General features: G+C 32.3%; 1 protein-coding gene across 2 annotated transcripts in view; it reads left to right on the top strand.

Moving 5' to 3' along the window:
* LOC148604802 (uncharacterized) overlaps positions 1-27,202 on the top strand; it is a 33,172-nt gene continuing 5,970 nt past the window's right edge. Inside the window, exons 1-21 of one of the 2 annotated variants that reach the window (XM_088549278.1) lie at positions 1-159; positions 1,853-2,124; positions 6,789-6,905; positions 7,236-7,373; positions 9,049-9,180; positions 10,177-10,339; positions 11,222-11,375; positions 11,985-12,095; positions 12,552-12,770; positions 13,315-13,511; positions 14,474-14,665; positions 15,609-15,827; positions 16,552-16,693; positions 17,158-17,320; positions 19,063-19,178; positions 20,639-20,724; positions 22,317-22,483; positions 24,526-24,751; positions 25,763-25,834; positions 26,220-26,300; positions 26,682-26,851. In XM_088549278.1, coding sequence (XP_088405404.1) covers positions 1,869-2,124; positions 6,789-6,905; positions 7,236-7,373; positions 9,049-9,180; positions 10,177-10,339; positions 11,222-11,375; positions 11,985-12,095; positions 12,552-12,770; positions 13,315-13,511; positions 14,474-14,665; positions 15,609-15,827; positions 16,552-16,693; positions 17,158-17,320; positions 19,063-19,178; positions 20,639-20,724; positions 22,317-22,483; positions 24,526-24,751; positions 25,763-25,834; positions 26,220-26,300; positions 26,682-26,851 — 3,121 coding nt within the window. In that variant the 5' untranslated portion in view covers positions 1-159; positions 1,853-1,868. Of the gene's footprint in view, positions 160-1,852; positions 2,125-5,761; positions 5,781-6,788; positions 6,906-7,235; positions 7,374-9,048; positions 9,181-10,176; positions 10,340-11,221; positions 11,376-11,984; positions 12,096-12,551; positions 12,771-13,314; positions 13,512-14,473; positions 14,666-15,608; positions 15,828-16,551; positions 16,694-17,157; positions 17,321-19,062; positions 19,179-20,638; positions 20,725-22,316; positions 22,484-24,525; positions 24,752-25,762; positions 25,835-26,219; positions 26,301-26,681; positions 26,852-27,202 lie in introns of those variants that run through there. The other variant, XM_088549279.1, reaches the window with a different exon arrangement.

Below are 27,202 nucleotides of genomic sequence, written 5' to 3'. Positions count from 1 at the left end.
GATAAATGAAATAGACGGATGTACTTCAGAGAAAGGCAAAAATCTGGATAAAAGTCGCTGTACTCTACATAGATCACTTGAGGATAAAGTTTAATGTGATAAAAGTCCAATTGCCCCAAAATATTCGTGTAATTTGGGACCAAGGAGTTCGCTGTCAAGGTGAGTACATTTAGTTTCACAATAACGACAATAATAAACAATTTAAACAACTAACATACATACTAGTAGATGGGTTGTCGAATTTCTCGTGATGAGCTATGACGCATTAGAAAAAAAACACACAGACTTGTCTTACCGCCAGGTCTTTTCTTTCTGTTAAGGGGAGGAGTTCTTTCTGGTGGGGTGGTGGACTATTGCTAACAAAACGATTAAAATGTCGCAATTAAAATCTGACCATTATAAGTTTGTGTTTCAAAACATTGCTTCATGTAGGGGTCTAACCTATTTGACACTTACCGTTATTTGTTCCCGTAATACCTAGACACGAACCAAAACAAAATATAAACTGTACTAAGTTTAAGCGCAGATTACTGTCGAAGGGACAGATCCAGATATTTAAAACAAAAGGGGGGAGGTGATCCAGAAAAAAGAAGGGCCCAAGAAATAATTTGCCGACTTTGCCCAAATTATGCACGAAATAAAATAAACAATGAAGGAGGGTACCCCCGAAATCTACCACTGCATGGTTATCGGTAATCTACACTCGCCCACGTTGCTTATATTCCTGTATGTGATGAAGTCGATCTGTCAAAATAAGGGTATAACAACAAAATGATAGTGCAGTTATTTAAGCTCCATACTCTGTACATTTACATCTCTCTTGTACGAGGCATTTTTTAATTCATAAGTTTTCATGATAAATCTTCCTTATAGGAAGGGAGCGGGGTTGTAACTCTAGTCTTCAAACTGGCATGTAACAGGTGACAATCCCTGAGTTCATCTGCGAACATCTTTCATGGGTGTATGTTATAAAAAAACTCTAAAAAACGATATTATTATACGAAATCGCACTGCCTATACCTGTCCGTCCGCATATTTTAATGAGTTAATGTTCTAGTATATCTATTTTTAAGTTTCTTTTTTACTTAAGATTTTACATTGCGTCAAGGATGAAACATACCACACTCTGAACCTCACCTATAGACATCTGTTACAACAATAATAACTACTAATTCAATTTCCATTCTTTTTTAATTACCACTATTAAATAACTAATTGATTGTCAAAGACCATATATACGAAATTTACAAGCGTGTGTTGTAATATTGGACGGATAATATTAATTACGGAATGAACAACCCGGCTAAAAAGAAAATGTCAACGGTTAAAACAGAGATATATTGAATGAAAAGGTGTCAATAGGCGAGAAATCAAAGTTGGAAATGGGGGTGTGGAAATTGAGCGCAAGGGGTAACAATAACGGAGACTAAAATCGAATTATAGTGTGGGTGTATTATAGCGAGTGTGTTTAAATGATTGCTAAACATGATGTATTTATATATTGACACGTGCCCAGTTCGGTCTTGCGTACATATAAACCGGGAAATGCGCTATAGTTCGAGTAAAAAGAGGCTGTCCAATTATCAGAGTAAATTTGAAAGATAACCCACTGACCATCCTTCTACAGGTCACGCGATATTAATATGCTTGAACTGAGTTTATCCATTTAGTTGGAATGAAAATTAAAAACAACTGTTTATAGTTCATACATCAAAACAAAATTCGACATGATTGCCTGATGTGCTGGGAAATAATTCTGCATCTAACTATTGAAACTTCAACGAACCATTTTTTACAGCTAGTTTACACATGCAATAATGTACCATCGCTATTACACCCCTTATATTTCCAGGCTCGGTGTGCCCAAAATGAGTACGGCAAAGTCATATGAGCAACAGGGGTTGCTGCATGATATGTTCGCCAGACAAGCAAAGAAAACTCCGAATGCCATGGCCGTCGTGGACGAAGATGGTAGGAAAGTCACCTTCAAGGAGTTGAACGATAACTCGGACATTTTAGCCAAACATTTTGTGCAGATTGGTGTTACGCCGAACGCTTGTGTAGGGATGTATCTGAATAAAAGCATTGAGTATGCAACGGTTTACATAGCTATACTAAAAGCAGGTTAGTTAAAACTTTAACTATAAATGTTGTTTTTTAGCTGTAAATTGTGGAAAAAGAAGCGCCAAGTTTATTTTTACTTTAAAGAACAGTTTTTGAGATTAGCTTTGATTTGATATAGCTTGAAGTGTCCTTAAGCAATATCCACTATTTTTTTTTATTAATATTCAAATCATATATATATTCCAAGTGGCGGATCCAGATAATCATTAAAAGAGGCAACTGGGAGCAAAAAAATAATTTATAAGCACATTTCAATGCACGCATTTACACATAACAATAAGCTATTTTTATTTTTGCAAATTGGCCGCTTTAGATAATTAGGAATTAGGATCTAATTTGGATTTAGTTCGCCTAACTGAAACCGGAACATTTGTTTATGCAGGGACTTTGGTGGACGTAACGAGTTGATCTTCCCTGGTTAACTCCTTGTGTTTTCTTATTTTTGAGTATTTTTTACGAAGTTTCCTTCAGTTCTCGTTATTTTCTCTGACAAACACAAGCTTGCATTCTTACTCTTGTTATTTGAAAAAAATATTGCAAAAATGCAGACAAGAGTCAAAGCCGGATGCCAGAGAAAGGGAAGAATTAAGTAATAAGGCGAAACTATTTTGATGTTAAATAGTTATCTCTAAGGGGACGACCGTTTGATTTTAGGGGGAGGGACTTGCACGAATTTTGTCTCAGTCGTTTTGAAAATAAAAGATGGGAGAAACCTTCAAATCACTCTGATCTGAAAATGATATTTTTACCTTGTCAGAAAGTATTTCATTTGATTCGATGTAAAAATTAAAAAAAAAAAAACAAAAACAAAAAAACCACACACACACACTTTAACTGTTAACATGCATGGTGAAAATAAGTAACTTAATGTACTTTGGTCGTTCCTATCCCTTGCCAGTTTTGATCCCACTAGAGTTTTCTTGATGTTTTGCTCCCCATCTTTTTGTCTCCCATATTGTTAGAGGTACCGGTACCAGTATCGTATTGCATATCCCTGAGCAGGTGTACGTCAAAAGATGGATGCTATAAAAATATAGTGCATTTTCTTTTTGCCTCTCTACAAACTAATATTTTGTCAAAAGATATGAACAATGACTTATAAAATAGAGCAAACATCACACTGTAAGATGAAGAACTTTTTTAAAAGAAAATCTAACATAATATCATAAAAATGTTCCACTGAAAAGGTTGGTTTGGTGAGTGCAAAACGAAAGTGAAAGTAGGGAAAATGGCTATTTATAGTTCGAGACTACTTTTCTGTCCGATCTTCGTGGACTCACCCTATTTTCTTTGCGGGAAATTATTTTTTCACATGTCCTTAGAAATGCTACATAAGTGAAAGTTTTATTGAATCAATTTACATATTTTTTTAAAAATCCTAAAAAAATGCACTTCACTATAGAAGTCTATGGGAAAATTAATACGATACTGAGACCTACCAGTATCGTATTGCATATCCCAGAGCGGATGTATGTGAAAACATGGATGCTATAAAAATATAGTGTATTTTCTTTTTGCCTCTCTACAAACTAATGTTTTGTCAAAAGATATGAACAATGACTTATAACATAGAGCAAACACCACACTGTAAGATGAAGAACTTTTTTAAAAGAAAATCTAACATAATATCATAAAAATGTTCCACTGAAAAGGTTGGTTTGGTGAGTGCAAAACGAAAGTGAAAGTAGGGAAAATGGCTATTTATAGTTCGAGACTACTTTTCTGTCCGATCTTCGTGGACTCACCCTATTTTCTTTGCGGGAAATTATTTTTTCACATGTCCTTAGAAATGCTACATAAGTGAAAGTTTTATTGAATCAATTTACATATTTTTTTAAAAATCCTAAAAATATGCACTTCACTATAGAAGTCTATGGGAAAATTAATACCATACTGAGACCTAGTAAGCCAGTTTTTCAAGTAAAGTTGGATATTCAGCAAGTGGTCTTTACCAGCTGAAAAAGTAGTACCCCAATGCAGGTAACACTTTTAAGATGAATTAGCCAACTTTTGAACCTGATTTTTGATGGTAGCTCTGGTTTTTTGCATTTATGGTTAATCTTTACCAAATTTGGAAATGCATTTTGTTTTCATGAATTTGTATAATATCAGTTCAATAAAATTATTATCTTGACTGTTTATGATGAGCATATTTATATTCATGTAACCTAAAGCAAGTAATACTCCTGCATAAAGGATAGTTTTCAAGTTACAACACATTTTTAAGTATGTGGTTAGGACTTGAAAATAGTCATTTTCCATACATTGCCTCTTATATATGAAAAAATGAATATTTTTTTTATTTTTTGTTTTTCTTTCAAATAAATAGCTAAAGTGAGTTGCCATATAACTGTGTGGTTGATTTAAACACAGAAATGTCACAAAAGTCAACAGCCAATTTTTCAGTGGACTTTTTTTAGTGGTTCAAATGGACAGATTCTAATGCGGCAAGAAAAATAAAGGTGTTTTTTCATATAAAAACTGAATTTTTTCAAAAAGTATCTAAAGCAGACAGTTGTTATTATAATATTTATACCACAAAACTATTTTTCTTGCATCATAGCTATCTGTTTTAAAGAAAAAGTCCTTTTCCTGTCATATTGAGGTCCTTTTGTATCTGCCTGGGGTACCAAAATGGCTTAAAATCTGTATTTTCTGCATATGAAAAGCTATATTTTTTTAAAACTATGATATTGGTATAATTTTTTTTGGATTTATTATAATTGAAATGACCATATCTATAGTTTAAAACAGTTGGTTGTACCAGTCATTATACTTTACTTTAAACAAGAGGCTCCCTTGAGTTAAAGACAAAAAAGGAGGTTTGAATATTAATATTTCCATATATGGAAGTCACAAGTGGGGATTAAATAATGATTTGGAACTCATAGTACAGCTCATGTATCTACCATGTCAGAATAAACCACAAATTTGCTTAGCTTGACTAATGCAGCAGCTTTTTATCAAACGTAATATTTTCTGGCTAACACTGAGATATTAGTCTCATGCCTGGAATAGGGTACCTATATAAAAATTTTAACAGAAAACTCATGTTTATAGCAGGGCAATGATGTTCTGAATTTTCAGTATGAAAATGAATACTCTAGCAGAAAAACAACAACTTTTATGATTATATTGAAATGTTTATTAGTAATAGGTACCAGTATCGTATTGCATATCCCTGAGCAGGTGTACGTCAAAAGATGGATGCTATAAAAATATAGTGCATTTTCTTTTTGCCTCTCTACAAACTAATATTTTGTCAAAAGATATGAACAATGACTTATAAAATAGAGCAAACATCACACTGTAAGATGAAGAACTTTTTTAAAAGAAAATCTAACACAATATCATAAAAATGTTCCACTGAAAAGGTTGGTTTGGTGAGTGCAAAACGAAAGTGAAAGTAGGGAAAATGGCTATTTATAGTTCGAGACTACTTTTCTGTCCGATCTTCGTGGACTCACCCTATTTTCTTTGCGGGAAATTATTTTTTCACATGTCCTTAGAAATGCTACATAAGTGAAAGTTTTATTGAATCAATTTACATATTTTTTTAAAAATCCTAAAAATATGCACTTCACTATAGAAGTCTATGGGAAAATTAATACGATACTGAGACCTACCAGTATCGTATTGCATATCCCAGAGCGGATGTATGTGAAAACATGGATGCTATAAAAATATAGTGTATTTTCTTTTTGCCTCTCTACAAACTAATGTTTTGTCAAAAGATATGAACAATGACTTATAACATAGAGCAAACACCACACTGTAAGATGAAGAACTTTTTTAAAAGAAAATCTAACATAATAACATAAAAATGTTCCACTGAAAAGGTTGGTTTGGTGAGTGCAAAACGAAAGTGAAAGTAGGGAAAATGGCTATTTATAGTTCAAGGCTACTTTTCTGTCTGATCTTGGTGGACTCACCCTATTTTCTTTGCGGGAAAATTTTTTTTCACATGTCCTTAGAAATGCTACATAAGTGGAAGTTTTATTGAATCAATTTACATACTTTTAAAAAAATCCTAAATATATGCACTTCACTAGAAGTCTATGAGAAAATTAATACGATACTGAGACCTAGACTTCGAGTCAAGATCTAGGAAACATTCAGAAAACAGTCAGGTAATGTCAGTGGGGGATCCGGCGGGAGGTAGGGGGGATGGGGGATGGGGCAGTGCCCGCCCCCTTAGAAAATTGAAAATTGTAAATTTTTAGAATTGTTGAAAAATAGTGTGTGTTAAATCATGAAAAAACACTCAGAAAGAAGTATGATTCAATAGAAATCAAACAAATTAGTTATTTAGTATGATTTCTTTATCCTCACTGGTGATCCTGTCAAGAAATTTTTTTTGGGCCCCTCCCCCCTTACCTAAAACTCTGGATCCGCCACTGAATGCACCAGTGTTGGTGAGTTGATACCCACTTGTGTAAGGGCTCTTAAATCAAAGGTGTATCCAGGTATAACTGCCAGGTATGGGGCGTTTGGATTTTCAAAAAAATATGGTTAAAATGGAAGTAAATCACCAAAGCAAGACAGTGCACACCCCCTCTTTGGTCAGTTAGCATGTTCTCCCATTCTTCAATTTCTGTATCTGTCTCTGCTAATATACCTGTACACACAATAGGAAAAACAGATAATTTTTGTTTTGTTTTCAGGAGCTGCTTATCTTCCTTTAGATGTTGCATTTCCATTGCCAATGCTTCAGTCTGTTCTTGAGGATGCTAATCCAAGTGCAGTTGTTACTGTGAAAGAACTCCAACAAAACTTAACTGGTACAAGTTCTAAAGTGCATTAATTAAGTCTGTTAGCTCATGCATCTTTTTATATGCTTTTGTTACTTTGCTAAATTTAGTAAATCATAAAAATAGTTTGATAGTGAAACTACAAAAAAAAATGAGACATTATAACTGAGAGATAAAAGTTGGAGGTTTATGATTTTTAAGCAAGACAAATATGTATTGTTTCTGAAAAAGAATTCTGATGAAAAAAGGTGGAAATGTATGTCATGACCCCATGACTACTTGTAGTTCAATTGGTCATTGTTAGGATATTTGGCTGATATTTTGTTTATATCACTTATACATGATTTGATTTTTATGCAGGGTTTAAAAACATTGTCAATCTAGATGAGGGATGGGAAAAGACACTTTCAATAGGGGAAGCAACTCTACCAGAGGACTTACCACTGGACAACCTTGCCTATATTGTTTACTCCTCTGGAACCACAGGAAAACCTAAAGGTTAGATATGAGTTTTCTTTTAGTTTAAAAAATTTAAAATTAAACTGTGTGAAGTCGAAAACACACATGGAAAACAATGAAAGGATTCTTGTTAAATGGAAGATATTGACAAATAGAAAATTTCATGCAATGATAAAATGTCACCATTATTACATAAATGACATTAAAAATAGGAATCCTAATGTTTAAGATTCTATTTTGGCATTTTTAGACAAACCGCTAAAATTCTACAAAATTAGCACACCATTAAAATTCCCACAGTATGTTATACTTAACTTTCATTCAGATCATTTAATAATATTTTTTAACAAATTTGAAAATGAAACAATTGCATTGAAGAAAGTGAATATTGTAATTAGAAAATCACTGTGGTGCACCTCATGTATGACATTCTTGTATTGTTTGGATGTATTGATTAGGTGTATAGAAAGGAAATGGCATAAGTAGCTGATCCAGGAGGGGTTAGGGTGGAAACCATTTTTTGTTTGAAAAGTTTTGTTACTTTCAGGCAGAATGTGGTAAAAAAAGCAAATAATGGCCTAGAACCCCCATTTTCAACATTTTTGGATGCACACCTGATTGGCATTATAACACAATTGAGGAGAAGTATTAAAGATTATTATTTCTATTACCGCCGTAAAAAACATCTCAGGCCAAATTAATATATTTTCTTAGATTTTCAGGATTTCCTTGTCCCTTTTTTGTTACCTTTTAAAAAATTCACTTTTATTGTCATGTTAATCAAATAAAAACCAAAAAAGCACTACCCTAATAATTTTTATGGCTTTGAACAGTAAACAGCACTCTCATCACCTGTTTATGGCAATAAAGATGCAAAAAGAAATGCCTGCCTTCTTCATTAGGTTCTTTAGAAAATGACCAGAGATCCAAGAAATAAATTTTGAATGGCCTAAAGATTTCAAAAACTGATCAGCATATCCCATTTTATCATTAAAACATTACTGATACTTTATACAATATACCTATATTTAAAACCTTGCTTTATGGGTGGTAAATAGTGATCATGGTATTAGTCTGTCTTTTCATATTTCTGCACCTTTTTCGTTATTGTTTTCTTTGAAACTTCTTATCATAGCCACTCAATATTTAACAAAAGCCTTAAGTAGTACTCAAGCTAAGAATCATGCAAAATGTGATTCATGGGTAAAAAGCCTACACATTTTTATTTTCGATATTTTGTTTTAAATGTCATAGTAAACAGAAAATAACATGTGGTTTTTCATATAACCCGTGCTCTTAGAAGATAAAAATTCTATAGAATGTACTGTAAATTTCAAATTAAGGGAGATAACTCTGTAAATGACGCTCAAATACAATAGAATCTACTGGATTTTCAATCTTGATTATCTCCTAAGAGCAGGTAGATTTGAATGAATAATTACTCATTTCATTGTATAGACCCATAAAACAACTTCATTACAAAAATATGTAGCCTTTTTTTGGGGTGTATCACATTTTTCAGATTTTGCATGATTCTCACAAAGACAACAACTTAATAGATATGCCATATTGTGGGATTTTATTTCAGATTGTAGCAACATAAACTTCCTCTTTGATGATTTGTTTATATTTTGATCATATGATTACTAGTTTGGGTGGGGGCATCTTTAAGTGAGCTTTGCTCAAAGTTTTTCTTGTTTGATTTGTATTTTAGGTGTGATATGTCCACATAGAGGATCAGTGTTTTCTTACCACTGGAGACATGAGGCCTATCCATTTCAGGAAGGGGAGAGAGTAGGATGTAATATCTTCTTTTCATGGGAAATGTTACGACCATTGCTAAAAGGTATTGACATTTTAAGAAAGTAAAAATTTTAATTGCTGGAAAAGGTCAAAATAAAATGCATGGAAAATGTTTTAAGTGTTTTAAACATGAAGCTCATAATTTCTGGATAGAAGATTTTTGACTGATTTTACCGCTCATTAAGCTTTCTTAACTCAGATCATTCTTTCAGAATTCAATTATGGATCAAAGTTAATTTGACCATATTTTTAAGAACTATTTGAAATTTCATGGATATTTTTAAGTTTTGGAAAATTGTGCTGTGTTTTAAGTTGGTTTAATTATTTTCATTTGCTACCGATAATTAATTATTGAAACAGAATTTATGCATAGTTAGAAATTTGAATTTGTGCTTTGCTTTTACAACAAAACCATGGTTGTTAGGAGCCCAAAATGTATTTTTTTTATACCCCCTCATTGAAATTCTGTTTCAAGGAAAAACAAATGATAATTTCCTTTAGAATTGAATTCTGGAAGAATGATCTGAGTTAAGAAAACTTAATGAGCGGTAAAATCAGTCAAAAATCTTCTATCCAGAAATTATGAGCTTCATGTTTAAACTTAAAACATTTTCCATGCATTTTATTTTGACCTTTTCCAGCAAATTGTGCTGTGTTTTAAGTTGGTTTAATTATTTTCATTTGCTAATTAATTATTGAAACAGAATTTATGCATAGTTAGAAATTTGAATTTGTGCTTTGCTTTTACAACGAAACCATGGTTGTTAGGAGCCCAAAATGTTTTTTTTATACCCCCTCATTGACAAATGTATTATGGTACAATGTTGTTAGTCAGTTCATTTATCATATGGTAATCAACTAATACCATGATGTGTTTTAGTAAATTTTAGAAACATCATTTGTCATCATTGAAGGAAATTATCATTTGTTTTTCCTTGAAAACTGATGTATCATTTTCAAAATATCAGACTTTAAACACTTAAAGAAAGGAAACCTTTGATACAATGCCATAGCCTTATACTTCTGTGCATGTTTCCAGGTGTAACAATGTATGTTATTTCAAACACAACCATCTATGATCCACCATTGCTTAGCCGGTATATCCAGAAACATCAGATTACTAACATTCTCTTCACTCCGTCACTACTGGAGGCTGTACTCAATACACCAGGGTTGGATCTACAACAGCTGAGAAGTCTAAGGTGAGTACACAGTTCTGCTGGAGGCTGTACTCAATACACCAGGGTTAGATTGACAACAGCTGAGAAGTCTTAAGGTGAATGCATGGTTCTGTTGGAGTCTGTACTCAATACTCCAGGGTTGGATCTTCATCAGCTAAGGTTTAGAAAAAAGGGGTACAAACACATCTCATTTTTATACCCTGTCTTATGAAGTGGTGAGGTATTATGTGATATGGACAAGTTGCTCATCCATCCCTCAATCAGTCTGTCATTCTGACCATATAATAACTTGAAAACGTATCAATGAATTTGTTTGAAACTTTGCACAGATGTTGAGTACTATAAAGTCCAATTTGTGTTTAATTTTCAGCAAAATCAAAAATGCAGTTCTCGAGTTTGGCCATTTTGAACATTTTGCCATCTCCCTTTTTTTCACCATCATGTGGCAGAATATAACTTATTGTTTCTTTAATGCCTTATGTTTACAAAAGGTTTCCAACAGTTTTGGGATTTTAATTGAAAGTATTTGTATTCTAATAAAATTATTAATTAATACCAAATGTGCCCCTAAAGAAACCTTGATACAGAGGCCAACAGTTTAATACTAAACATAAATATTCAAATTTCTGCATTTGTTGCTTTGTTTGATAGTGTGTTTTATACACAATGTAATTCCATTTTTCATTAATTTTCTTGTTTGTCTGATTTTGGCACTTCAATAATGAAAATACATGAGATAAGAGTGCATATGAAGGAGTTCAGTTGACTTATCCATTAAACCTGTCACTCTGGGCCTTAAATCTTCAAAACTCTTAGATTATAAGTTACTGAAAAATTACAAACAATTCATGAATAATTAAAATGAGCAAAAAACTGAAAAGTAATTGTTGTTTGTATTTACAGACAGATTTGGTTTTGTGGAGAGGTTGTGACAACTGCTTTATTTGAGAGATGCCTGAAGTTGTTACCATGGATACAGTTTCTGAATCTTTACAGTATATCTGAGAGTCATGATGTGGCATGTGAGGATTTAAACCTTTATTTCAAAGAAAACATGGTAAAGTTCTATTTAGAAGATCATGCAAGTATGAAAATTTTTACTGTGTAATATTTTGATGAGTTGCTGGGCCAAACATTTTGAGTGGGTATAAATATCAAGGTCAGAAGTCTTATTTTCTGAAACAAATCACACAAAAAGTTTTGCTGTGGGGTATTTTTGTGAATATTTTGTGACTGCAGATGTAGGAAAAGTAATCCCATGCAAAAATTTTCATGAAATACTTTAGGCTCAAAATTTGTGACTTAAAAATATTCACTTGATATTTTGAAAGGTCATAGGTTACATTTTGACTAATGATTTTTATGTTTGTATATAGAAACAATGACAGTCTTACTGCTTTGTTAGTTTGGGATTTGAATGAATTTTAAACAATACTGTACAGATGTGTAAAATTTGGTGATTTCGAAGCAAATAGGTATATGAAGAATTTGGGCATTTCTAATTTTGGTAGATGATAAGTGGTGCACTAAGTACTTCAGCCCAGCATTAATATTTTGCCAAATTTATTTATGGAGTTTTTATACGGAATGGTAAAATACGCCAAAATTAGCACCTTGCATAAATACCCGCTATACACGGTATATTTCTTCCCTTTTATACATATAGGATGCCTTGAAGACCAGAAAGTTTTGCCCTGTTGGCCATGTACTGCCTGGTGTCAATCTTGTCATTATGGACAAGGACCAAAAATTACAACCTGTTGGAGCATCCGGCGAGGTATAATGAGCACATGTTGTACACATGAAAACACCTGTTTCAAAATCTTAAGGTTTACTGAAATTTGGTTTGCTGTTTTTTATCTCTCTTTTAAACAGCATTTGTATATTTTGTGGCAGGATAATTGTCTCATGGACATATTTAGATATATCTATTACACTATAGGATTTTGAGTGTCATAGTAACATTGCTATATGTACCGTGTACATGTATAGTAAATATATGATTTTTAGGGGATTGGGGTGCAATTATTAAGAAAAATACAGTACCTGCTAAACATTTTTAATTCAATAAAACATCCATAACTTTTTCAAATGAGCAACATTTTCAAATACACAAAAGAAATGTAAAAATATGTTCTTTGAAAGTGTAGAATCCATGAAATTGTCAACTGCAAAAATTAATACAAGCGAAATTTGAGAAGTGCATACTATCAAAAGTTAAGTTTTGTTTCAGATATTTGTTGGAGGCCCAACCTTAGCTCATGGTTATTTAAACAGACCAGAGGTTCAGGCTCTAAGGTTTATACCCATACCTAAAGGGATCCAGACCAGCTATGGAGACAAACTGTACAGAACTGGTGACTGGGGATACATGTTGTCTGATGGGAGACTTGAGATCTGTGGGAGATGTGATTCCATGGTGAAAATCAGGGGATATTCTGTTGAAGTGCAGGTATTTGTATTATCATGAACCAAAACCAATTTACCTGTGTACACAATGGAATATCTACATGATTTAATGTTGTGTCAAAACCTCGATTTGACCCAAAATTACACCTCTGCGACAGAAGATCAAACACTAGACCGCTTGGTGACAAGCCGGAGACAAACCGATTAAAGAATTAATCCTTTAGTCAAGTCAGTCAAATTACTACTTAAACTTCACTATTTACTACAACGCAGGTAGGCCTTTCTGCCACACTTTTAAGAACTAAAAGAATCTATTTGATCATTTTCAGCAATGAGTTATACAGTTTTATATAGTCGTTTTGCATGATAAAAATGTGAAGCCTAAGTTTTGATTTTTAATGTGAGCTGTAGGCTTCAGAAATATTAAACTTTTTATAGTTTTTGTATACTACAATATATCTAAATGGTGATAATTCAGTTGATGTGATTCTATAAATCATGTCATGTAATATTATAATTTACTCTGCACCACATTTCACAATATTCGTGCCATAACCCTATATACAGTGTATTTATTTTATTTTCAGGCTATTGAGCATGCTTTGATGGAGTTACCTATGGTGAATGCCTGTGTGGTATTGGCCGAGGGAGAAGAAGGAGAGGATAAATTCCTTGTCTCATATATTGTCCCAGAAGGACAGACCACCAAGAAAGATATTAGAGCCATACTGAAACTTAGGCTTCCATTCTACATGATTCCTTCATACTTTGTATTGTTAAAGAGGTAAGAAGTGGCTATAGACAGTTTAGGGCTACAAATTATAGGGTCTGAGCCTCTGAGGTGTTACAGTTTTTCTCTACTGGACGATCGATTTGAAACTTTTAAAAGTCCAGGACCTTCCGCCCTTGAAAGTAAATTTTATACCCTTCAGTCATAAGTCATCTGGGTGGCTAAATGACTTAAATTAAAAAAAAAAAGCATTGAAAGATTGTCACATGGTAGTGAAACTTGGCACAGATGCACATCTTGATGTCAGTTTATAAAAAAATTATATATGCTGTTAAATGTTCCCAGATAGAAAGGGCTGATAAAGAATTTTATGTAGCATAGATATAATGTCATGATTTTTTGTGTGTTCATTATTTAGTTGCTACAAGGATAGATTTATATTTATATATTCATATATTCATCTATATTTAAATGTAATATTAACTTTTTTGAAGAGGGAGTCCATGCAAAAACCAATCAGTGGTTCATTTTATTCTAAAATTATTTTTACCCATTTTGCACCACAAATACATCCTTTCTCAAAGTTGAAACTTCATTTTTGATCAACTTCAATGATTAAAGAGAAAAAAATTTATAGAAAGCATTAAAATTCATTGAATTAAGGGAGATAACTCTTTAATTTGAACAAAAATTGGTTGTCTTGTTAAGGAACTTTAAAATCATTTTCTGAGTCATCCATTTTCAATTTTAAACAAGTTATATTCTTTTTGATATACATATAATATATACATAACATTGAAACAATATTCAGTAGAATAAAATTTACCCTGTATCGCCCATATCATAGGATCTGCCTGAGTTTTACATAGACAGCCTCTTAAAATGAATTTCTAGAAAGCATTATAGTAAATCCAATGATTTGGAAACAAACCTACTTTATTGATGAATGCATTGAATACCCCAGTATGTTACAGTACACAGTAAGATGCATAGATATATTTTTTTCTCACTTTCAGCATCCCATTAGTGGATTCTACAGGTAAACTAGACAAGAAAGCTTTACCCCACTTTGTGAATGAAAGTGAATCTGATTCTGATGCTTTAGCAGCACCTAAAACAGACATGGAGAAACAGATATCGGAAGTTTGGTGCAGGGTATTGAAGACACAAGATATAGATATACAGGATAGCTTCTTTGACTTGGGAGGGTAAGGAAATAATTTGAAAGCAGAAGGGGTGATAAATGGTCTTATTGGCCTAAAAATCAACTGAAAATTAATCATAAAGTGTTGAATAATTCAATTGTGAATTTGGATACTTGAATCCATCACAAATGATAAAACATAAAGACTTCTGATAATTCTTGTATTGAAAGGATAGAAAAATTGCTTAAAGTTTACCTATATTCAGATATTCTGTAAGATTCTGTACTTTTTGGTCACTTTCTGGTCATATTTTTGGCAAGAAAATGGTTTCTACACCCAATAAATGACTTCATATTTAGTGAATACATTCATTATTACATAGTTTATCAAATATGAAGATATAAAGTTGTTTCTTGGCTGTGGACATAGTGTTCTGGATTTGAATATGTCTGAAAAAACAACAAAATTTATAATGCTCAGCAGTTTTTTCTAAATGACATAAAATTATGGCACCATTATGACGTCATTACAAAGAACTAATGCCACAATTATTTTTCTTCCTTATATTTATATATATTACTGTGAACTTTTATTTTATTACAACAAAGTTGATATTTTTAGGCAATTTTCATAGATTAATGCCCCTACAGCTTTATACTGTATATATCTTTCAACAAATGTGCTTCCAGGTTATTTCAGTACAGACAAGGTCCTATCTAATTTGAAACTGGAGTAATTATAGAATTTCAGAATCTCAATATCTCAATATTTATGATGTGCCTCAAAATTGACACATGTATTTTCATTGTATTACCTGTCCTTTAGAGAAGGGACATTTGTGAAATTTGCTTCAATTTCAAAATCACAAATGAAAAAGTTATTAAGGTAAACAGCTGCTATTTAAAAAAATGTATAAGTCATTCATGTTGTGTGAGGGTTATAGCCACTTAATCAACACTGTGATATTGTAGAAGACATTTCATAATTATTTTTCTCTTTATTTTAGCCATTCACTGCTTGCAACAGAGCTAATGATGAGTCTTAGACAGATGTTTGATGTAGAACTAAATGTTAAAGATCTGTTCACATATCCCACCATAGCTACACTCAGCCAATTTATAGAAGCAAAGAAAAATGACGCTACGGACATTATTGACAAGATACCCACTGCCTCATTAAATCTCATGAGTGAGGTAGAGGTACATGAACCTCAGGGTCTTGTTAAGTGAGTTGTTAATTTAAGTGAGCATGTTGGAAGTCATCAGGATTACATACAATACTTTCTTTACATGTCACTAGAAGACTAGGACCTGGTTTTCATTGAACTAAGATGAAATTGAAAAAAAAACTTTAAAAACTTAAAGCAATTTGACTGATGACTTACCCTTGAGTTTTTAACTCCTTGTTGATATATGAGCTTTTTATTATACTTTCTAGATTTTACATGATATATGTGAAAAAAACATTGGTTGCAACATCAAAGCCACAAGTTTGTGTGTGTGTTTTTAACAAGTTTCACTCTATATAAAAAGCATTAAGGATATTCTTTCTAGTATCATTATAAAGCATTTTGTAAAAAAGAAAGATGTTTTTTTTTTGCAGTTTAGACAAACTGCCTCATTGGTCACAGGGTTACAGCCTTGAATGTAGTAGGTTTGTTGGTTTGATTCCCAGGTCACAAAAAATTGGTAGTTGTTACACCACCATGTTCACAATATCGAAGAAAATGGAGTGACAACTGGTTGGATCAGAGTCCAAATCATGTGTCCCAGTGGGGTGACATGCCCACCTGTTGCTGTTGCTTCTGTGAGCTAGGACAAATAAGATCCAACCCAGTGTGGTGGTCTAGTACAAAGCAGGGTCTGCTTGATTGGTTACTTGTTCTTGTTCTGAAATTCATGAAATATCTGTCATTTAATTTTACCCATAATCAATTAATTAATTTACAGTATAGACATGCAACTGAGAGCATTCTGGAGAACATTTAACCTGAGTAATGAGAGAAGGTTCAAGATCGGCAGAGTCCTATTGACTGGTGCTACTGGTTTCTTAGGGGCCTTCTTGTTGAAAGAGTTGTTACTACAAACACAGGTATTTGTAATGATATCTCCTTCACTCAAAGCTCAGAGATCTGATATTTAATGATAATTGGTACTTTTGGCTATATACAATTACAGGGCGTTTCATGTAGATACTATTGGGACCTTTTAGTATATTTCTGATTGTTTTTCCCTTTGTTTTTCCCATGTATTCCTATATTTTGAAGCTGAAATAATTGACCTGTTCCATTCCAGTGGCACATTCTATCACACTGTTTGCAGGTTACTCCCCTAAGTGGACCAAAACTTATGAAGGCAAATATGTTAAAATCTATAGTTTCAATTAGTAACTGAAGAAGTTTATGTACAGGCTGTAAGCAGATGTAGTGATGTAACTATAATACAAAGAATTAAACAAGAAGAGAAACACTGAAAGAATTTAAAAAATGAAAGTATATAAAAATGAAATAGGAGATTAAAAACTGAGGTCTTTCTATTTTAATTTTTTTTTTATAGTGTACTATAAAGTGTATAGTTAGAGACTTACCAGACACAACACTCAATGCAAGATTAGAGAAAACACTGAAGCAGTTTGGTATACTCTCTAACAATGGTGAGGCAACAGAACAACAGACATTGGTACAAACTCTGTACTCTAAACGAGTCGAAGTCATCAAAGGTAATCAATAATGTAATTTCTAAATTTATTTTGTTCTTTTAATATTGAGTAAACTCGCCTGACTTGTTATCAGGTTGATACAGACTTAAAATTGCAACATTCCTGCAGCAGAATTTTTCTTGAAAATGCTTAGAATATCATTTGATCTAGAACAATAGACTGAAACAATTTTTTTTAATTTACGAAACTCAATCTAGCTGTTGCCAATTATTCCTTACATTTATAAATGCTATTTTAGTATTTAAGTACCAATTTGTGTAAGAATCTGGCAGTGAGTAGCACATCATTTATCTCAGTTTGGTCTTTTTTGCCTCAAATATATTCAAATACATCTAGAAAACAACTGAACAGCTATTTAAATTTATCCTGAAGCATTGGTGATGCAGATATTTTTTGACTGCTTATGTAAGGAAAAGGTTTGGGAAAATTTTTCTGCCATTTTTTCATAGTGCATTTCAACTAAATTTGACCTATCAATATCTTAAAAAGGGAAACTTAACAAACACTTTGACAGTAAGTTATTGAGATTATGGGTAATGCAAAAAAATCTGTGTATTTTTACATCATGTGCCACACCTTATACACATTTTGCCTGATTCTTAGACAGAGAAGTACTGAATTGATAACAAAACATCTGATAGAGTTTTATTGGGACATTGGAGATGTTTAACTTTTTTGTATCAGAAATTTCTCAAAATTCAACATTCCAATGGTAAAGGCTTATGTAATTGTAGACTTGTCATCTGATATTAAAAAAAATGAAAAGCAACAGATAAGAAAAAAAAAGCCTATTTTATTTTATTGTTTTATGATAAAATAAATTTTACAGAACCATATTTCATGTTTTTTCATTTAATATTTCTGTGTTTCTCCACTTTTTAACTTTCTAACATCTACTTCCTGTTTATCATGTGACTTACAGTTTTTTTTATGTTTTCTGATTTTGAGGTGAATGATCCTTGCCACAGCATTGTGTTTATTTTATTGTGTCTTAGTGTACCACAAATTTTTCATTTCAGAATTTCAAATATGACCATATTAGGTCTACAAAGTAAATATGGATAGGATGGATAATCTAAAATGTTGATTTTTATGACCTTTTAGTTGATATTATTGAAATGCAGGTTGTGTATTTCTCCTTTCAGATAACAAATCAGTTTTATAGTTTTTTTTATGTTTAGGCCAAATAAAATAAATTAGTTGATTTTTAACCCCTTCCTTGCCCCAAAAAATTGACAAAAAATAAAATGAATTGGGGTGGGAATTTCCTAATTAAGATTTTTTGTGTACATCAGTTACTAGTATTGAGGTACTATAACACACAACTCTTTCATTTTTTGGTGACTAAAGGATGTTTCTTCTCTGAAACTGATTTGGTTATGGATTTAAAACATATCTATACTTCAAATAGCTAAAAATATCTGGTAAGAAATAAAAATAAAAGTTATTTTTTGTGAAGATTGGATGAAAATTTACCATTTACGTTTACTTGTACATTGTAATTTGGATTCTAAGCTGACGTCATTGTCTTGATGCTCCATTACATCACAATACATTTTCATAAAGACACTGTGATGTGATTGCATTGTGTCTCCCTTGCTCTACTCAACATTGCACATGCACGCTTACAAACTTTTTAATGTTGTCAAGAAATATATTCTTGGTAGGGAATGTGTAATATGAATTAAGAACACTATTTCATTGGCGTACTTATGTAAAATATTTGGTTTGATTGTTAACAGGTGATGTAGGTTTACGTAACATGGGTATGAATGAGGACGACTATACATACCAGTGTACAGATATAGATTTTATAGTCCATGCAGCTGCTTATGTCAACCTTGTATACCCATATGAGGTAATATTCATATATATATATATATATATACCAACTAGGGATAAATTTAGAACTTGATTTTGGTCATTATTTCAGTACCAAGCTGTAATTTTAAGGTCCACTTATTTACTCAGTTTAAGTCGCCTTCTGTGAAAGTACTTTTGTTCATGGGGTACAAGTTTTCATGTTTTTTTGTGGGTGAGACAGACCATGAAATTTGGTTCCCAACAAAAGGAGATTCTCATTGATGTGTTTACTGAAAACTGTGAATTCTAGAACTTAAGTATCTTCCCTAATCTACGATAATTGGTATCCATGAATTTAAGTACTTTTACAGTATTGAGTTGTATAGATGGCCATCATCCTTCTATTAACCAGTTAGTCATTTGAACAGAATTCACCTTTTATATTTTGGGAACATTTCAAAACATTATCTTAACTTAGTTTATTTTGGCACTTTCTGCCAAATTGATAAAGAACAGCACAGCAAAATCAAGTTAAGAGTTTAATATATTTTAAAACAGAAAATGCATGAATGTTAATAATCTATGTTCACTGGTGCTTTAAAATATTTCCAAGTGCACAGGTTTGTCTGTTGTCAGAGGGAAAGTTGTGGTGAAGTAAATTCCGTATTCGTCAGATGGTGATGATGAACCTTAAGAGGGTTTGCACCAAATCTTAATCAAAATACCACTTACAATGTCTTTTTACCAATTAATTCATTGCTTATAAATTTCGCTCAGAACTAATTATATTATTGCTGAAAACTAAATATATCAGGCCAAATAAAATGAATGTTTTGGTTCTCAGACTCACTCTATATATTTCTCATTATTTGTTCTAGCTAAGGACAATGTAAAAACATCCTCATCACTTGTTTTGGGTAGTACAACTGTAAACAAAAATGGGACCCTCTCTCATTGGTTAGCTGTCTTTTTAAGAGTCATGCAAAATCTGAAAAATGTGATACACCCCAAAAAAGGCTACAAATTTTTATTTTTGTAATTAAGTTGTTTTATGGGTCTATACTATGAAATGTGTAATTATTCATTCAAATCTGCCTGCTCTTAGGAGATAATCCACATTGAAAAACCAGTAGATTCTATTGTATTTGAGTGTCATTTACAGAGTTATCTCCCTAAATTTTGAAATCTACAGTGCATTCTATATAATTTTTTATCTCCTAAGAGCACGGGTTATATAAAAAACCACATGTTAATTTCTGTTTACTATGACATTTCAAACAAAATATCAAAAATAAAAATATCTAGGCTTTTTACCCATGAATCACATTTTGCATGATTCTTAGCTGGAGTGCTACTAATCACACAATATAGAAAAGCAAAACAATCATACAACAAAGGTACCACTCTCACATGTATAAAAATACAATTTTCAAAAATGTCTCAAGGCTTATTATTTCTACACAGAAAAATGTCATCTTTAATTAGTTTCCCCTATATAAACCTATTTTATTTAAGGCATTTGCAGGACCAAATGTCACTGGAACAAGGAATGTGATCATGTTTTCATGTACTGGTAAAATCAAACCAATACACTATATCAGGTATGGAATAATACAGTCAGATATAAGAATCCTGCAGGGGTAGTAACTCCATATTTTCTAACTTCCTATACCTGTATCTTATATTACTGATCTAAGAATTCTCAAATCAATGGGCTTGGAAAGGGGACCAAAAATAAATACCTGATTATAAAATGATCTGTTGTGGAAACTAAATAACATGGATAAATGTTCAATAGAATTCAACTTAAGTGTCAGTCTCTGTAAGAATCAGGTAGTGGGTGAAGCATAGTATTAAAACCCCACCATATTGTAAGTTTAATTTGAATATTTGTTCCATCAGAATTGAGGAAAAAAGACAAGATTTTCCTTATCATTTTGGTAAATTGAGTTATAATTTCATTGAAATGCACTGAAAATGAATATTTCAAGGGCAAATAACTCTGTCAAAAAACTCATTCTCTAACATTTTATTGAAAAATTTCTGAGCCAGTGACGCAGAGATCAAATAATAATGAAATAATAATCAAATAATAATCAGATAGTCTTTTCAAATATAGATAGCATCCTTGACTGAAATTATAGCGTCAGATCATTGGGTTTTTGACATGATTTTTACCATTTTGCCTGATTCTTACAAAAACTTATACTAAATCATTTTTGATAATTCCGATAATTTCCTTACCTTACATACAACTCTTTTTTGTGCTTATATCATAATAGGAATCATTTATCTGTTAGTCCATCTGTTCATACCATATATACAGTGTAAGTACTTCTCCTTGACTCTTCAAAGAGTTATGATGACATTTTTAAAAAGATTTGAAATTTGTTCATGAAAATTGTGATAATGTCAGCTTAAGAATTTTGTAACCAGGGAGTATCGCCCTGTGAGTGTTTTTGAATTTCTTGATTTTATACCCCTTGCAAAGGTGCAGACATATTGATCATGCTGTCTGTCTGTCCCGAAGTCCTATCTGCATCTTCTCTAACACCTCAGAATGTAAATTAATGAAATTCAGTGTCCATCCATCCACCCATTCGTCTGTCTGTATCCCATATGTTTCCGGACAATAATTTGAGAACAGCTGAATGAATTTTTAAAACTTTGCACAGTTACTAGGTACCATAAAATACAGGTACAGTTAATTTTTCAGTAGAATCCAAAATGTAGTTAGTCATTTTGAACATTTTGCCATCTCCCTTTTTTAAACAATTATGTGGTGGGGTATCAACTTAATGATCCATCTATGCCCTATTTTTCTAGTTAAACCTGGGGCACAAACAGTGACAGCATATCTACTAGCAGCTCTTACAACCTTTTCCATCCAAATTGTCATGAGTTTACTGAAATATGTCCCTCAAAAGATGGTCATATAAAAATGCTTGACTGTTTAAATTTCCAAGATGATAAAATATTCAACGAACTAAAAACACTTTTAATTGATACATATATCATTTTTTTCTAAATGCAATTACTGTAAGATTAGAAAAAACCTTTTTTTATCAGCATATGATGAAGGGGTTAAATAGAGTCAATGGGACAACTGGAAACTTTTAACGCAATAAATGCAAATTTCATTTAATGTGTCTTGTTAAATACTGATTTACACTTTTCTCTTTTTTAATTTTAGTACAGATGCTGTATTTCCTAATGGTATGAAGGAATGTTCAGAAGAAGACAGTACTGAATCCTACCACACACAGCTGACTGATGGGTATTCCCAGTCTAAATGGGTAGCTGAACAGCTGATTAGTAGAGCAGGACAAAAAGGAGTACCTGTGGTTATTTATAGACTAGGTAAGTCAGTGGTTGAGAGGTGAATACCTGTTTTCATTTATGGACTGCTGACCAGTAAAGTATGAACATAAAGGAGTACCTGTGGTTATTTATAGGTAAGTCGAATACCTATGTTTATTTATGGACCGCTGACCAGTAATGACCATGAAAGAGTACCTGTGGTAATTTATAGACTAGGTAAGTCATTTGAAAGGTGATCACCTGTGTTTACTTATGGACTGCTGATCAGTAGAGTATGACAATAAAGGAGTACCTGTGGTTACTTAGATACTTGGTAAATCGGTGGTCAAAAGGGTAATACCAGTGTGTATATATGGGCTGCTGAACTGTAGAGGATGACCAAAAAGAGAACATGTATTTATTTAAAGTTTTCCCCATTGAAATAATTAAATGTAAATTTCTAATTAGAAATTTGAAAACTGCCTGACAAGTAGTCAGAAATTGGGGGAGGGGAAAGGGGGGATGTGGAGGGTTATTTGGACAAAATTTTCATGACTTAAATTTTGCTTACCGGTAAACAAGTTTAAGCTCATTTTTGACAGTTTTAAAACTTTATTGCTGTCACAAAGACCCCCTGGCTATAGATTTGAGTTTTCATAGGTGATGTTAGTCTGTGACAGTTGGCGGAAAATGGTCAATTACAGACTTGCTGAGGAGGATGATATTTTGATTATTTATAGACTAGTCACTTGGCATCTGTTGTCGTTGTCGTCATCATTATTAATTTTCTCCTCCAAACTTGGTATGAATATTCCTTGGGGTATTCTGCATAAAACTGATCCATTGAAAAACATGGCTGTTGTTACTAAAAATAGAACATGGGTGAGACTGAAGATTTTCTCATATATGTTTTAAAAAACTGTTAGATTTAGCCAAATTCTGACAGGGTAAAAGTGTTCAGTATGATGAGATCTATCTGTGGTCAAATTTTCTACTTAATGTGTTTAGCCATGTTGGAATTATTGCCCTTTTCAAGGTTTTTTTTGCTTTTTTAATGTTATTTCTTTCAAATTATTTTCCTCTAAAACTACTGGACCAATTTGAACCAACCTTGCTTTGAATGTTTCTTAGGATATTGTGCATAGAACTGATGTGGGACTTTCTGTTCCATTGAAAAATATGGCCGCTGTTACTAAAAATAAATCATATGTGTCAGACAGAAGGTTTTTGCAAATATCTCATTAACCGTTTAGCCAAATTCTGACACTAGGTAAAACTGTCCAGCATTATGAGATTGATCTGTGGTCAAATTTTCTAGTTAATATGTTTAGCCATGTTGGAGTTATTGCCCTCTTTTAACGTTTTTTTTTTTTTTCGCAATTTTCAATGTTATTTCTTTCAAAAATCTCCTCTGACACTACTAGACCAAATAGAACTAAACTTGGTATGAATTTCTCCTTAGGATATTGTGCGTAGAACTAATGTGGGGATGTTTGATCCGTCGAAAAATATAGCCGCTGTTACAAAAAATAGAACATAGGGGTCAGACAAAAGTTTTTTGTAACACTTCAAAACCTTTAGGCTTAGCAAAGTTCTGACTGAGTGAAAGTGCTCATCATGATGAGATCTATTTGTGGTCAAAATTTCTTGTAAATCTCTTTAGCCACGTTGGAGTTATTGACCTTTTTCAACATTTTTTTTCACTACTTTAATTGTCATTTCTTGCAAAAGTCCTTTGGCACTACTAGACATTGATATGATTGTTTCTTAGTCATGAGTGTTAGGAATTTTTATCCAAGAAAAATATAGCTGCTTTTACAAAAACAGAATGTTGCTTATCAAACCAGGTGAGTGATTCAGGCTCTTTAGAACCTCTAGTTTTACTAAAATACTGCTTACCTGCAACTTAATAGATGAGGACAAAAAGGAGTAACCATGGTTATTTATAGGGACTTAGTATGATAATGCTGGTTAGAGTGACCACATGGTACGGAAAGGCATTAGTTTCCTTATTTCTATGTAGTTATGACTTTGGGGGAAAGTTTGCAGCTGCTAGCAATTTTTAAATTTGCAATACATTAGCTTAATTATGGTATTTTTAGGAAACATGTCTGGTGATAGAAATCAAGCATTCTGGAACCCTCAGGACTTTACCTTGGCAGTATTACAAGCCTGTTCTTCATTTGGAGTTGCACCAGATGTAGTTTGGGATATGGAAATGACCCCTGTAGACTTTGCAGCAGAGTTTATAGTTCGCTGCACTTACAATCTGTCCACAGTTCTTGGCAAAACTTATCACATCATTAATGACAAGCCTCTACATTCTAGGTAAGTAATTACATGTATTTTAAAACGATATAATTTCTTGTATTTCAAGCCCTTGTCAAAACGTATCGCATCATCAATGACAAGCCTTTACATTCTAAAAAAGTTGAAATACATAAGACCACCAGAAATTAATTTATCTGTTTTCAAATTTTTATACGTCATCAATGAAAAAGCCATTACGTTTTAGGTAAGATGTAATCTACCAGTATAAGGGAAACAAAACTAGCTACTTGGTCCGAAGGTGTTTCATCACCTCCATATCCATATTATTCCAAATCCATAAAAAAATAATGAAGTAAAACATCTCCTAAATATTGTTTACAAGTTATTGGAAATTTAGAAAATTATGCATAAGACTTTTTGGGGGATTAAAAAATAAAAAAAAATGTCTGTTGTCATTTTTATCCAACCACCTTATAGCAAAGGGGTCTGTTTATGAAACATTAATACATGTCTGACTGGACATGTAATACTGTATAGCGGGCTATTTTTGCAGGATGCTAAGTTTAAATTTTTTTAGTGGTCTGTCTAAAACCACCAAAATAAATTCTATGAAATATTTACTCCAATCCTAAGTACTTTAGCACCACTAAGCATCTGCCAAAATAATAAAGTCCAACATTTTTTTATACCTTTTTGGCTAAAAAGTGCCAAATTTTACACCCGCCAAAATAATTGCACAGTAATAAAAGTTGTTCCATTTCAACTTACAGCATCATTTTACATGTCCTTATGCTTAAGTCATCCTGCAGAGTTTAATGGATTTTAATGAAACTTTACATCAAAGTTATACATCAAATATAAATATGTTTTTCGTGTATATAGCAAGACATTTGTCGTAACATTTTATAAAGCAGAGCAGATAACACTTATTAAAACTTAAAAAAGGATAAGAATTAATGAAGCAGGGATTATCACTCATTAAGGTCACTCACATTTCTAGGTAGGAAGTATTATTTCGATGTTAATACTACATGTAGCCTATAACTACCTTGTTTTGTTGTTCTGTAGGTGGGTGTTTGAATGGATGAATGCACATGGCTTTCCTATGAAGATTGTTCCATTTAATGAGTGGAGGAAGAGGTAATGAACAACTCAGGGGAAGAAAACTCAAAATACACCCAATATTTTAACATTCTTTATTTTTTTTATTGCAATTTTTGAAACATAACTGGGATCAAAGACTACTTGGTGTAAATGTGTACATTTTTTGTCTTCTGATTAGTGGATTAAATTTAGTTTTATTATATTCGTCAGATTCTGACAAAATTTTGTGATTCAACTGCAGTAAAATCTGCTTAAAACTTTTTTCAGGTTTTATTTTAGACAGATAGTTTTTATGTATAGGTTCTCAATAGAATAAGAAATATTCATTTTAACAAATACTTGGTTTAATAGGTCAGCTTGTCTTTAAGTATTTTACCCTTAAAGAGGTATTTTTGTAAAATAATATTTTTTTTTCTCACAGTGCACTTGAAGAAACAGAGAAATCAAGTAGTAAAGACTCTTTTATCAGGAACATACAAGGTCTGCTGGAATCTTACATAACGTAAGTCATTTTAAACCCCAACAAACAAACAAAACAAACAAACATAAGTCATTTTAAAAAGGTTTTTGGGAAATGAATTATGTTATGTTGATATCTGTTAATGACTATCTGTCTGTCTGTCTGTCTCTTCTTATAAATACTACCATTCATGTTGAGAGGAATTTGGGACTTTTTATACGCCCATCTTTTGACAGGTGAAGCATGGCATGCTTATATCCACCTGTCTGTCAGTCTATCTATTCATTAACACATTGTACTATAAATCGATAATGGTTTGAAGTATTTTAATTATTTTGTGCTATATTTATCATGGGATATAGAATTCTTTTAAAAAATATGAATTCTTCTTTGTAAAACAGTATTGTCCCTCTCTGATTACAGCACCTCAGACTTTCTGTCCAATTTAAGTACATACAGAACAGACCAACTGAAGCAGACCTTAGTGGTGTTTGACATGACATACCCTTACACTAACAGCTCCTTACTGAAAACATACTTTAAATGTTTAGCGAAAAGGGATCTTGTGGTGTCATCCAAACATCTTCTTGAGCGTAAGTTAATGCAAATTGATAAACTTGTGTTATCTGAATAGAAAATTATACTAGAGAAGATTTTTTTTTATTTTTAAAAGGTGTCTTGTGTAATTCTTTTACTCCAGTTAGTATTTTCCCCTGACTTTCTGTCCAAGAGGTCACAAATTGAAATTTGAATAAAAGCAATGAAAATGTTTTCATAAAATAGAAAATTTGGGGCAACATCATTTAAAATATTAAGTAGAGTACTTTAATTCTGGAAATTTATGAATATTAAAGGCCATACAAGGTAATTTCTTTGTTCTCAGACTATATCTTTAGAGAAAAAGAAAAAAGGAAGAGTGGCATTTTTTCCTTTTTTTTCCCTGA

This window comes from Perna viridis, chromosome 10 (assembly GCF_037379345.1).
Source record: "Perna viridis isolate PV_CMFRI_1.1 ecotype Kerala chromosome 10, ASM3737934v1, whole genome shotgun sequence".
In the NCBI taxonomy this organism is placed as follows: Eukaryota; Metazoa; Mollusca; class Bivalvia; order Mytilida; family Mytilidae; genus Perna; species Perna viridis.
This window is presented reverse-complemented; position numbering and strand designations above follow the sequence as displayed.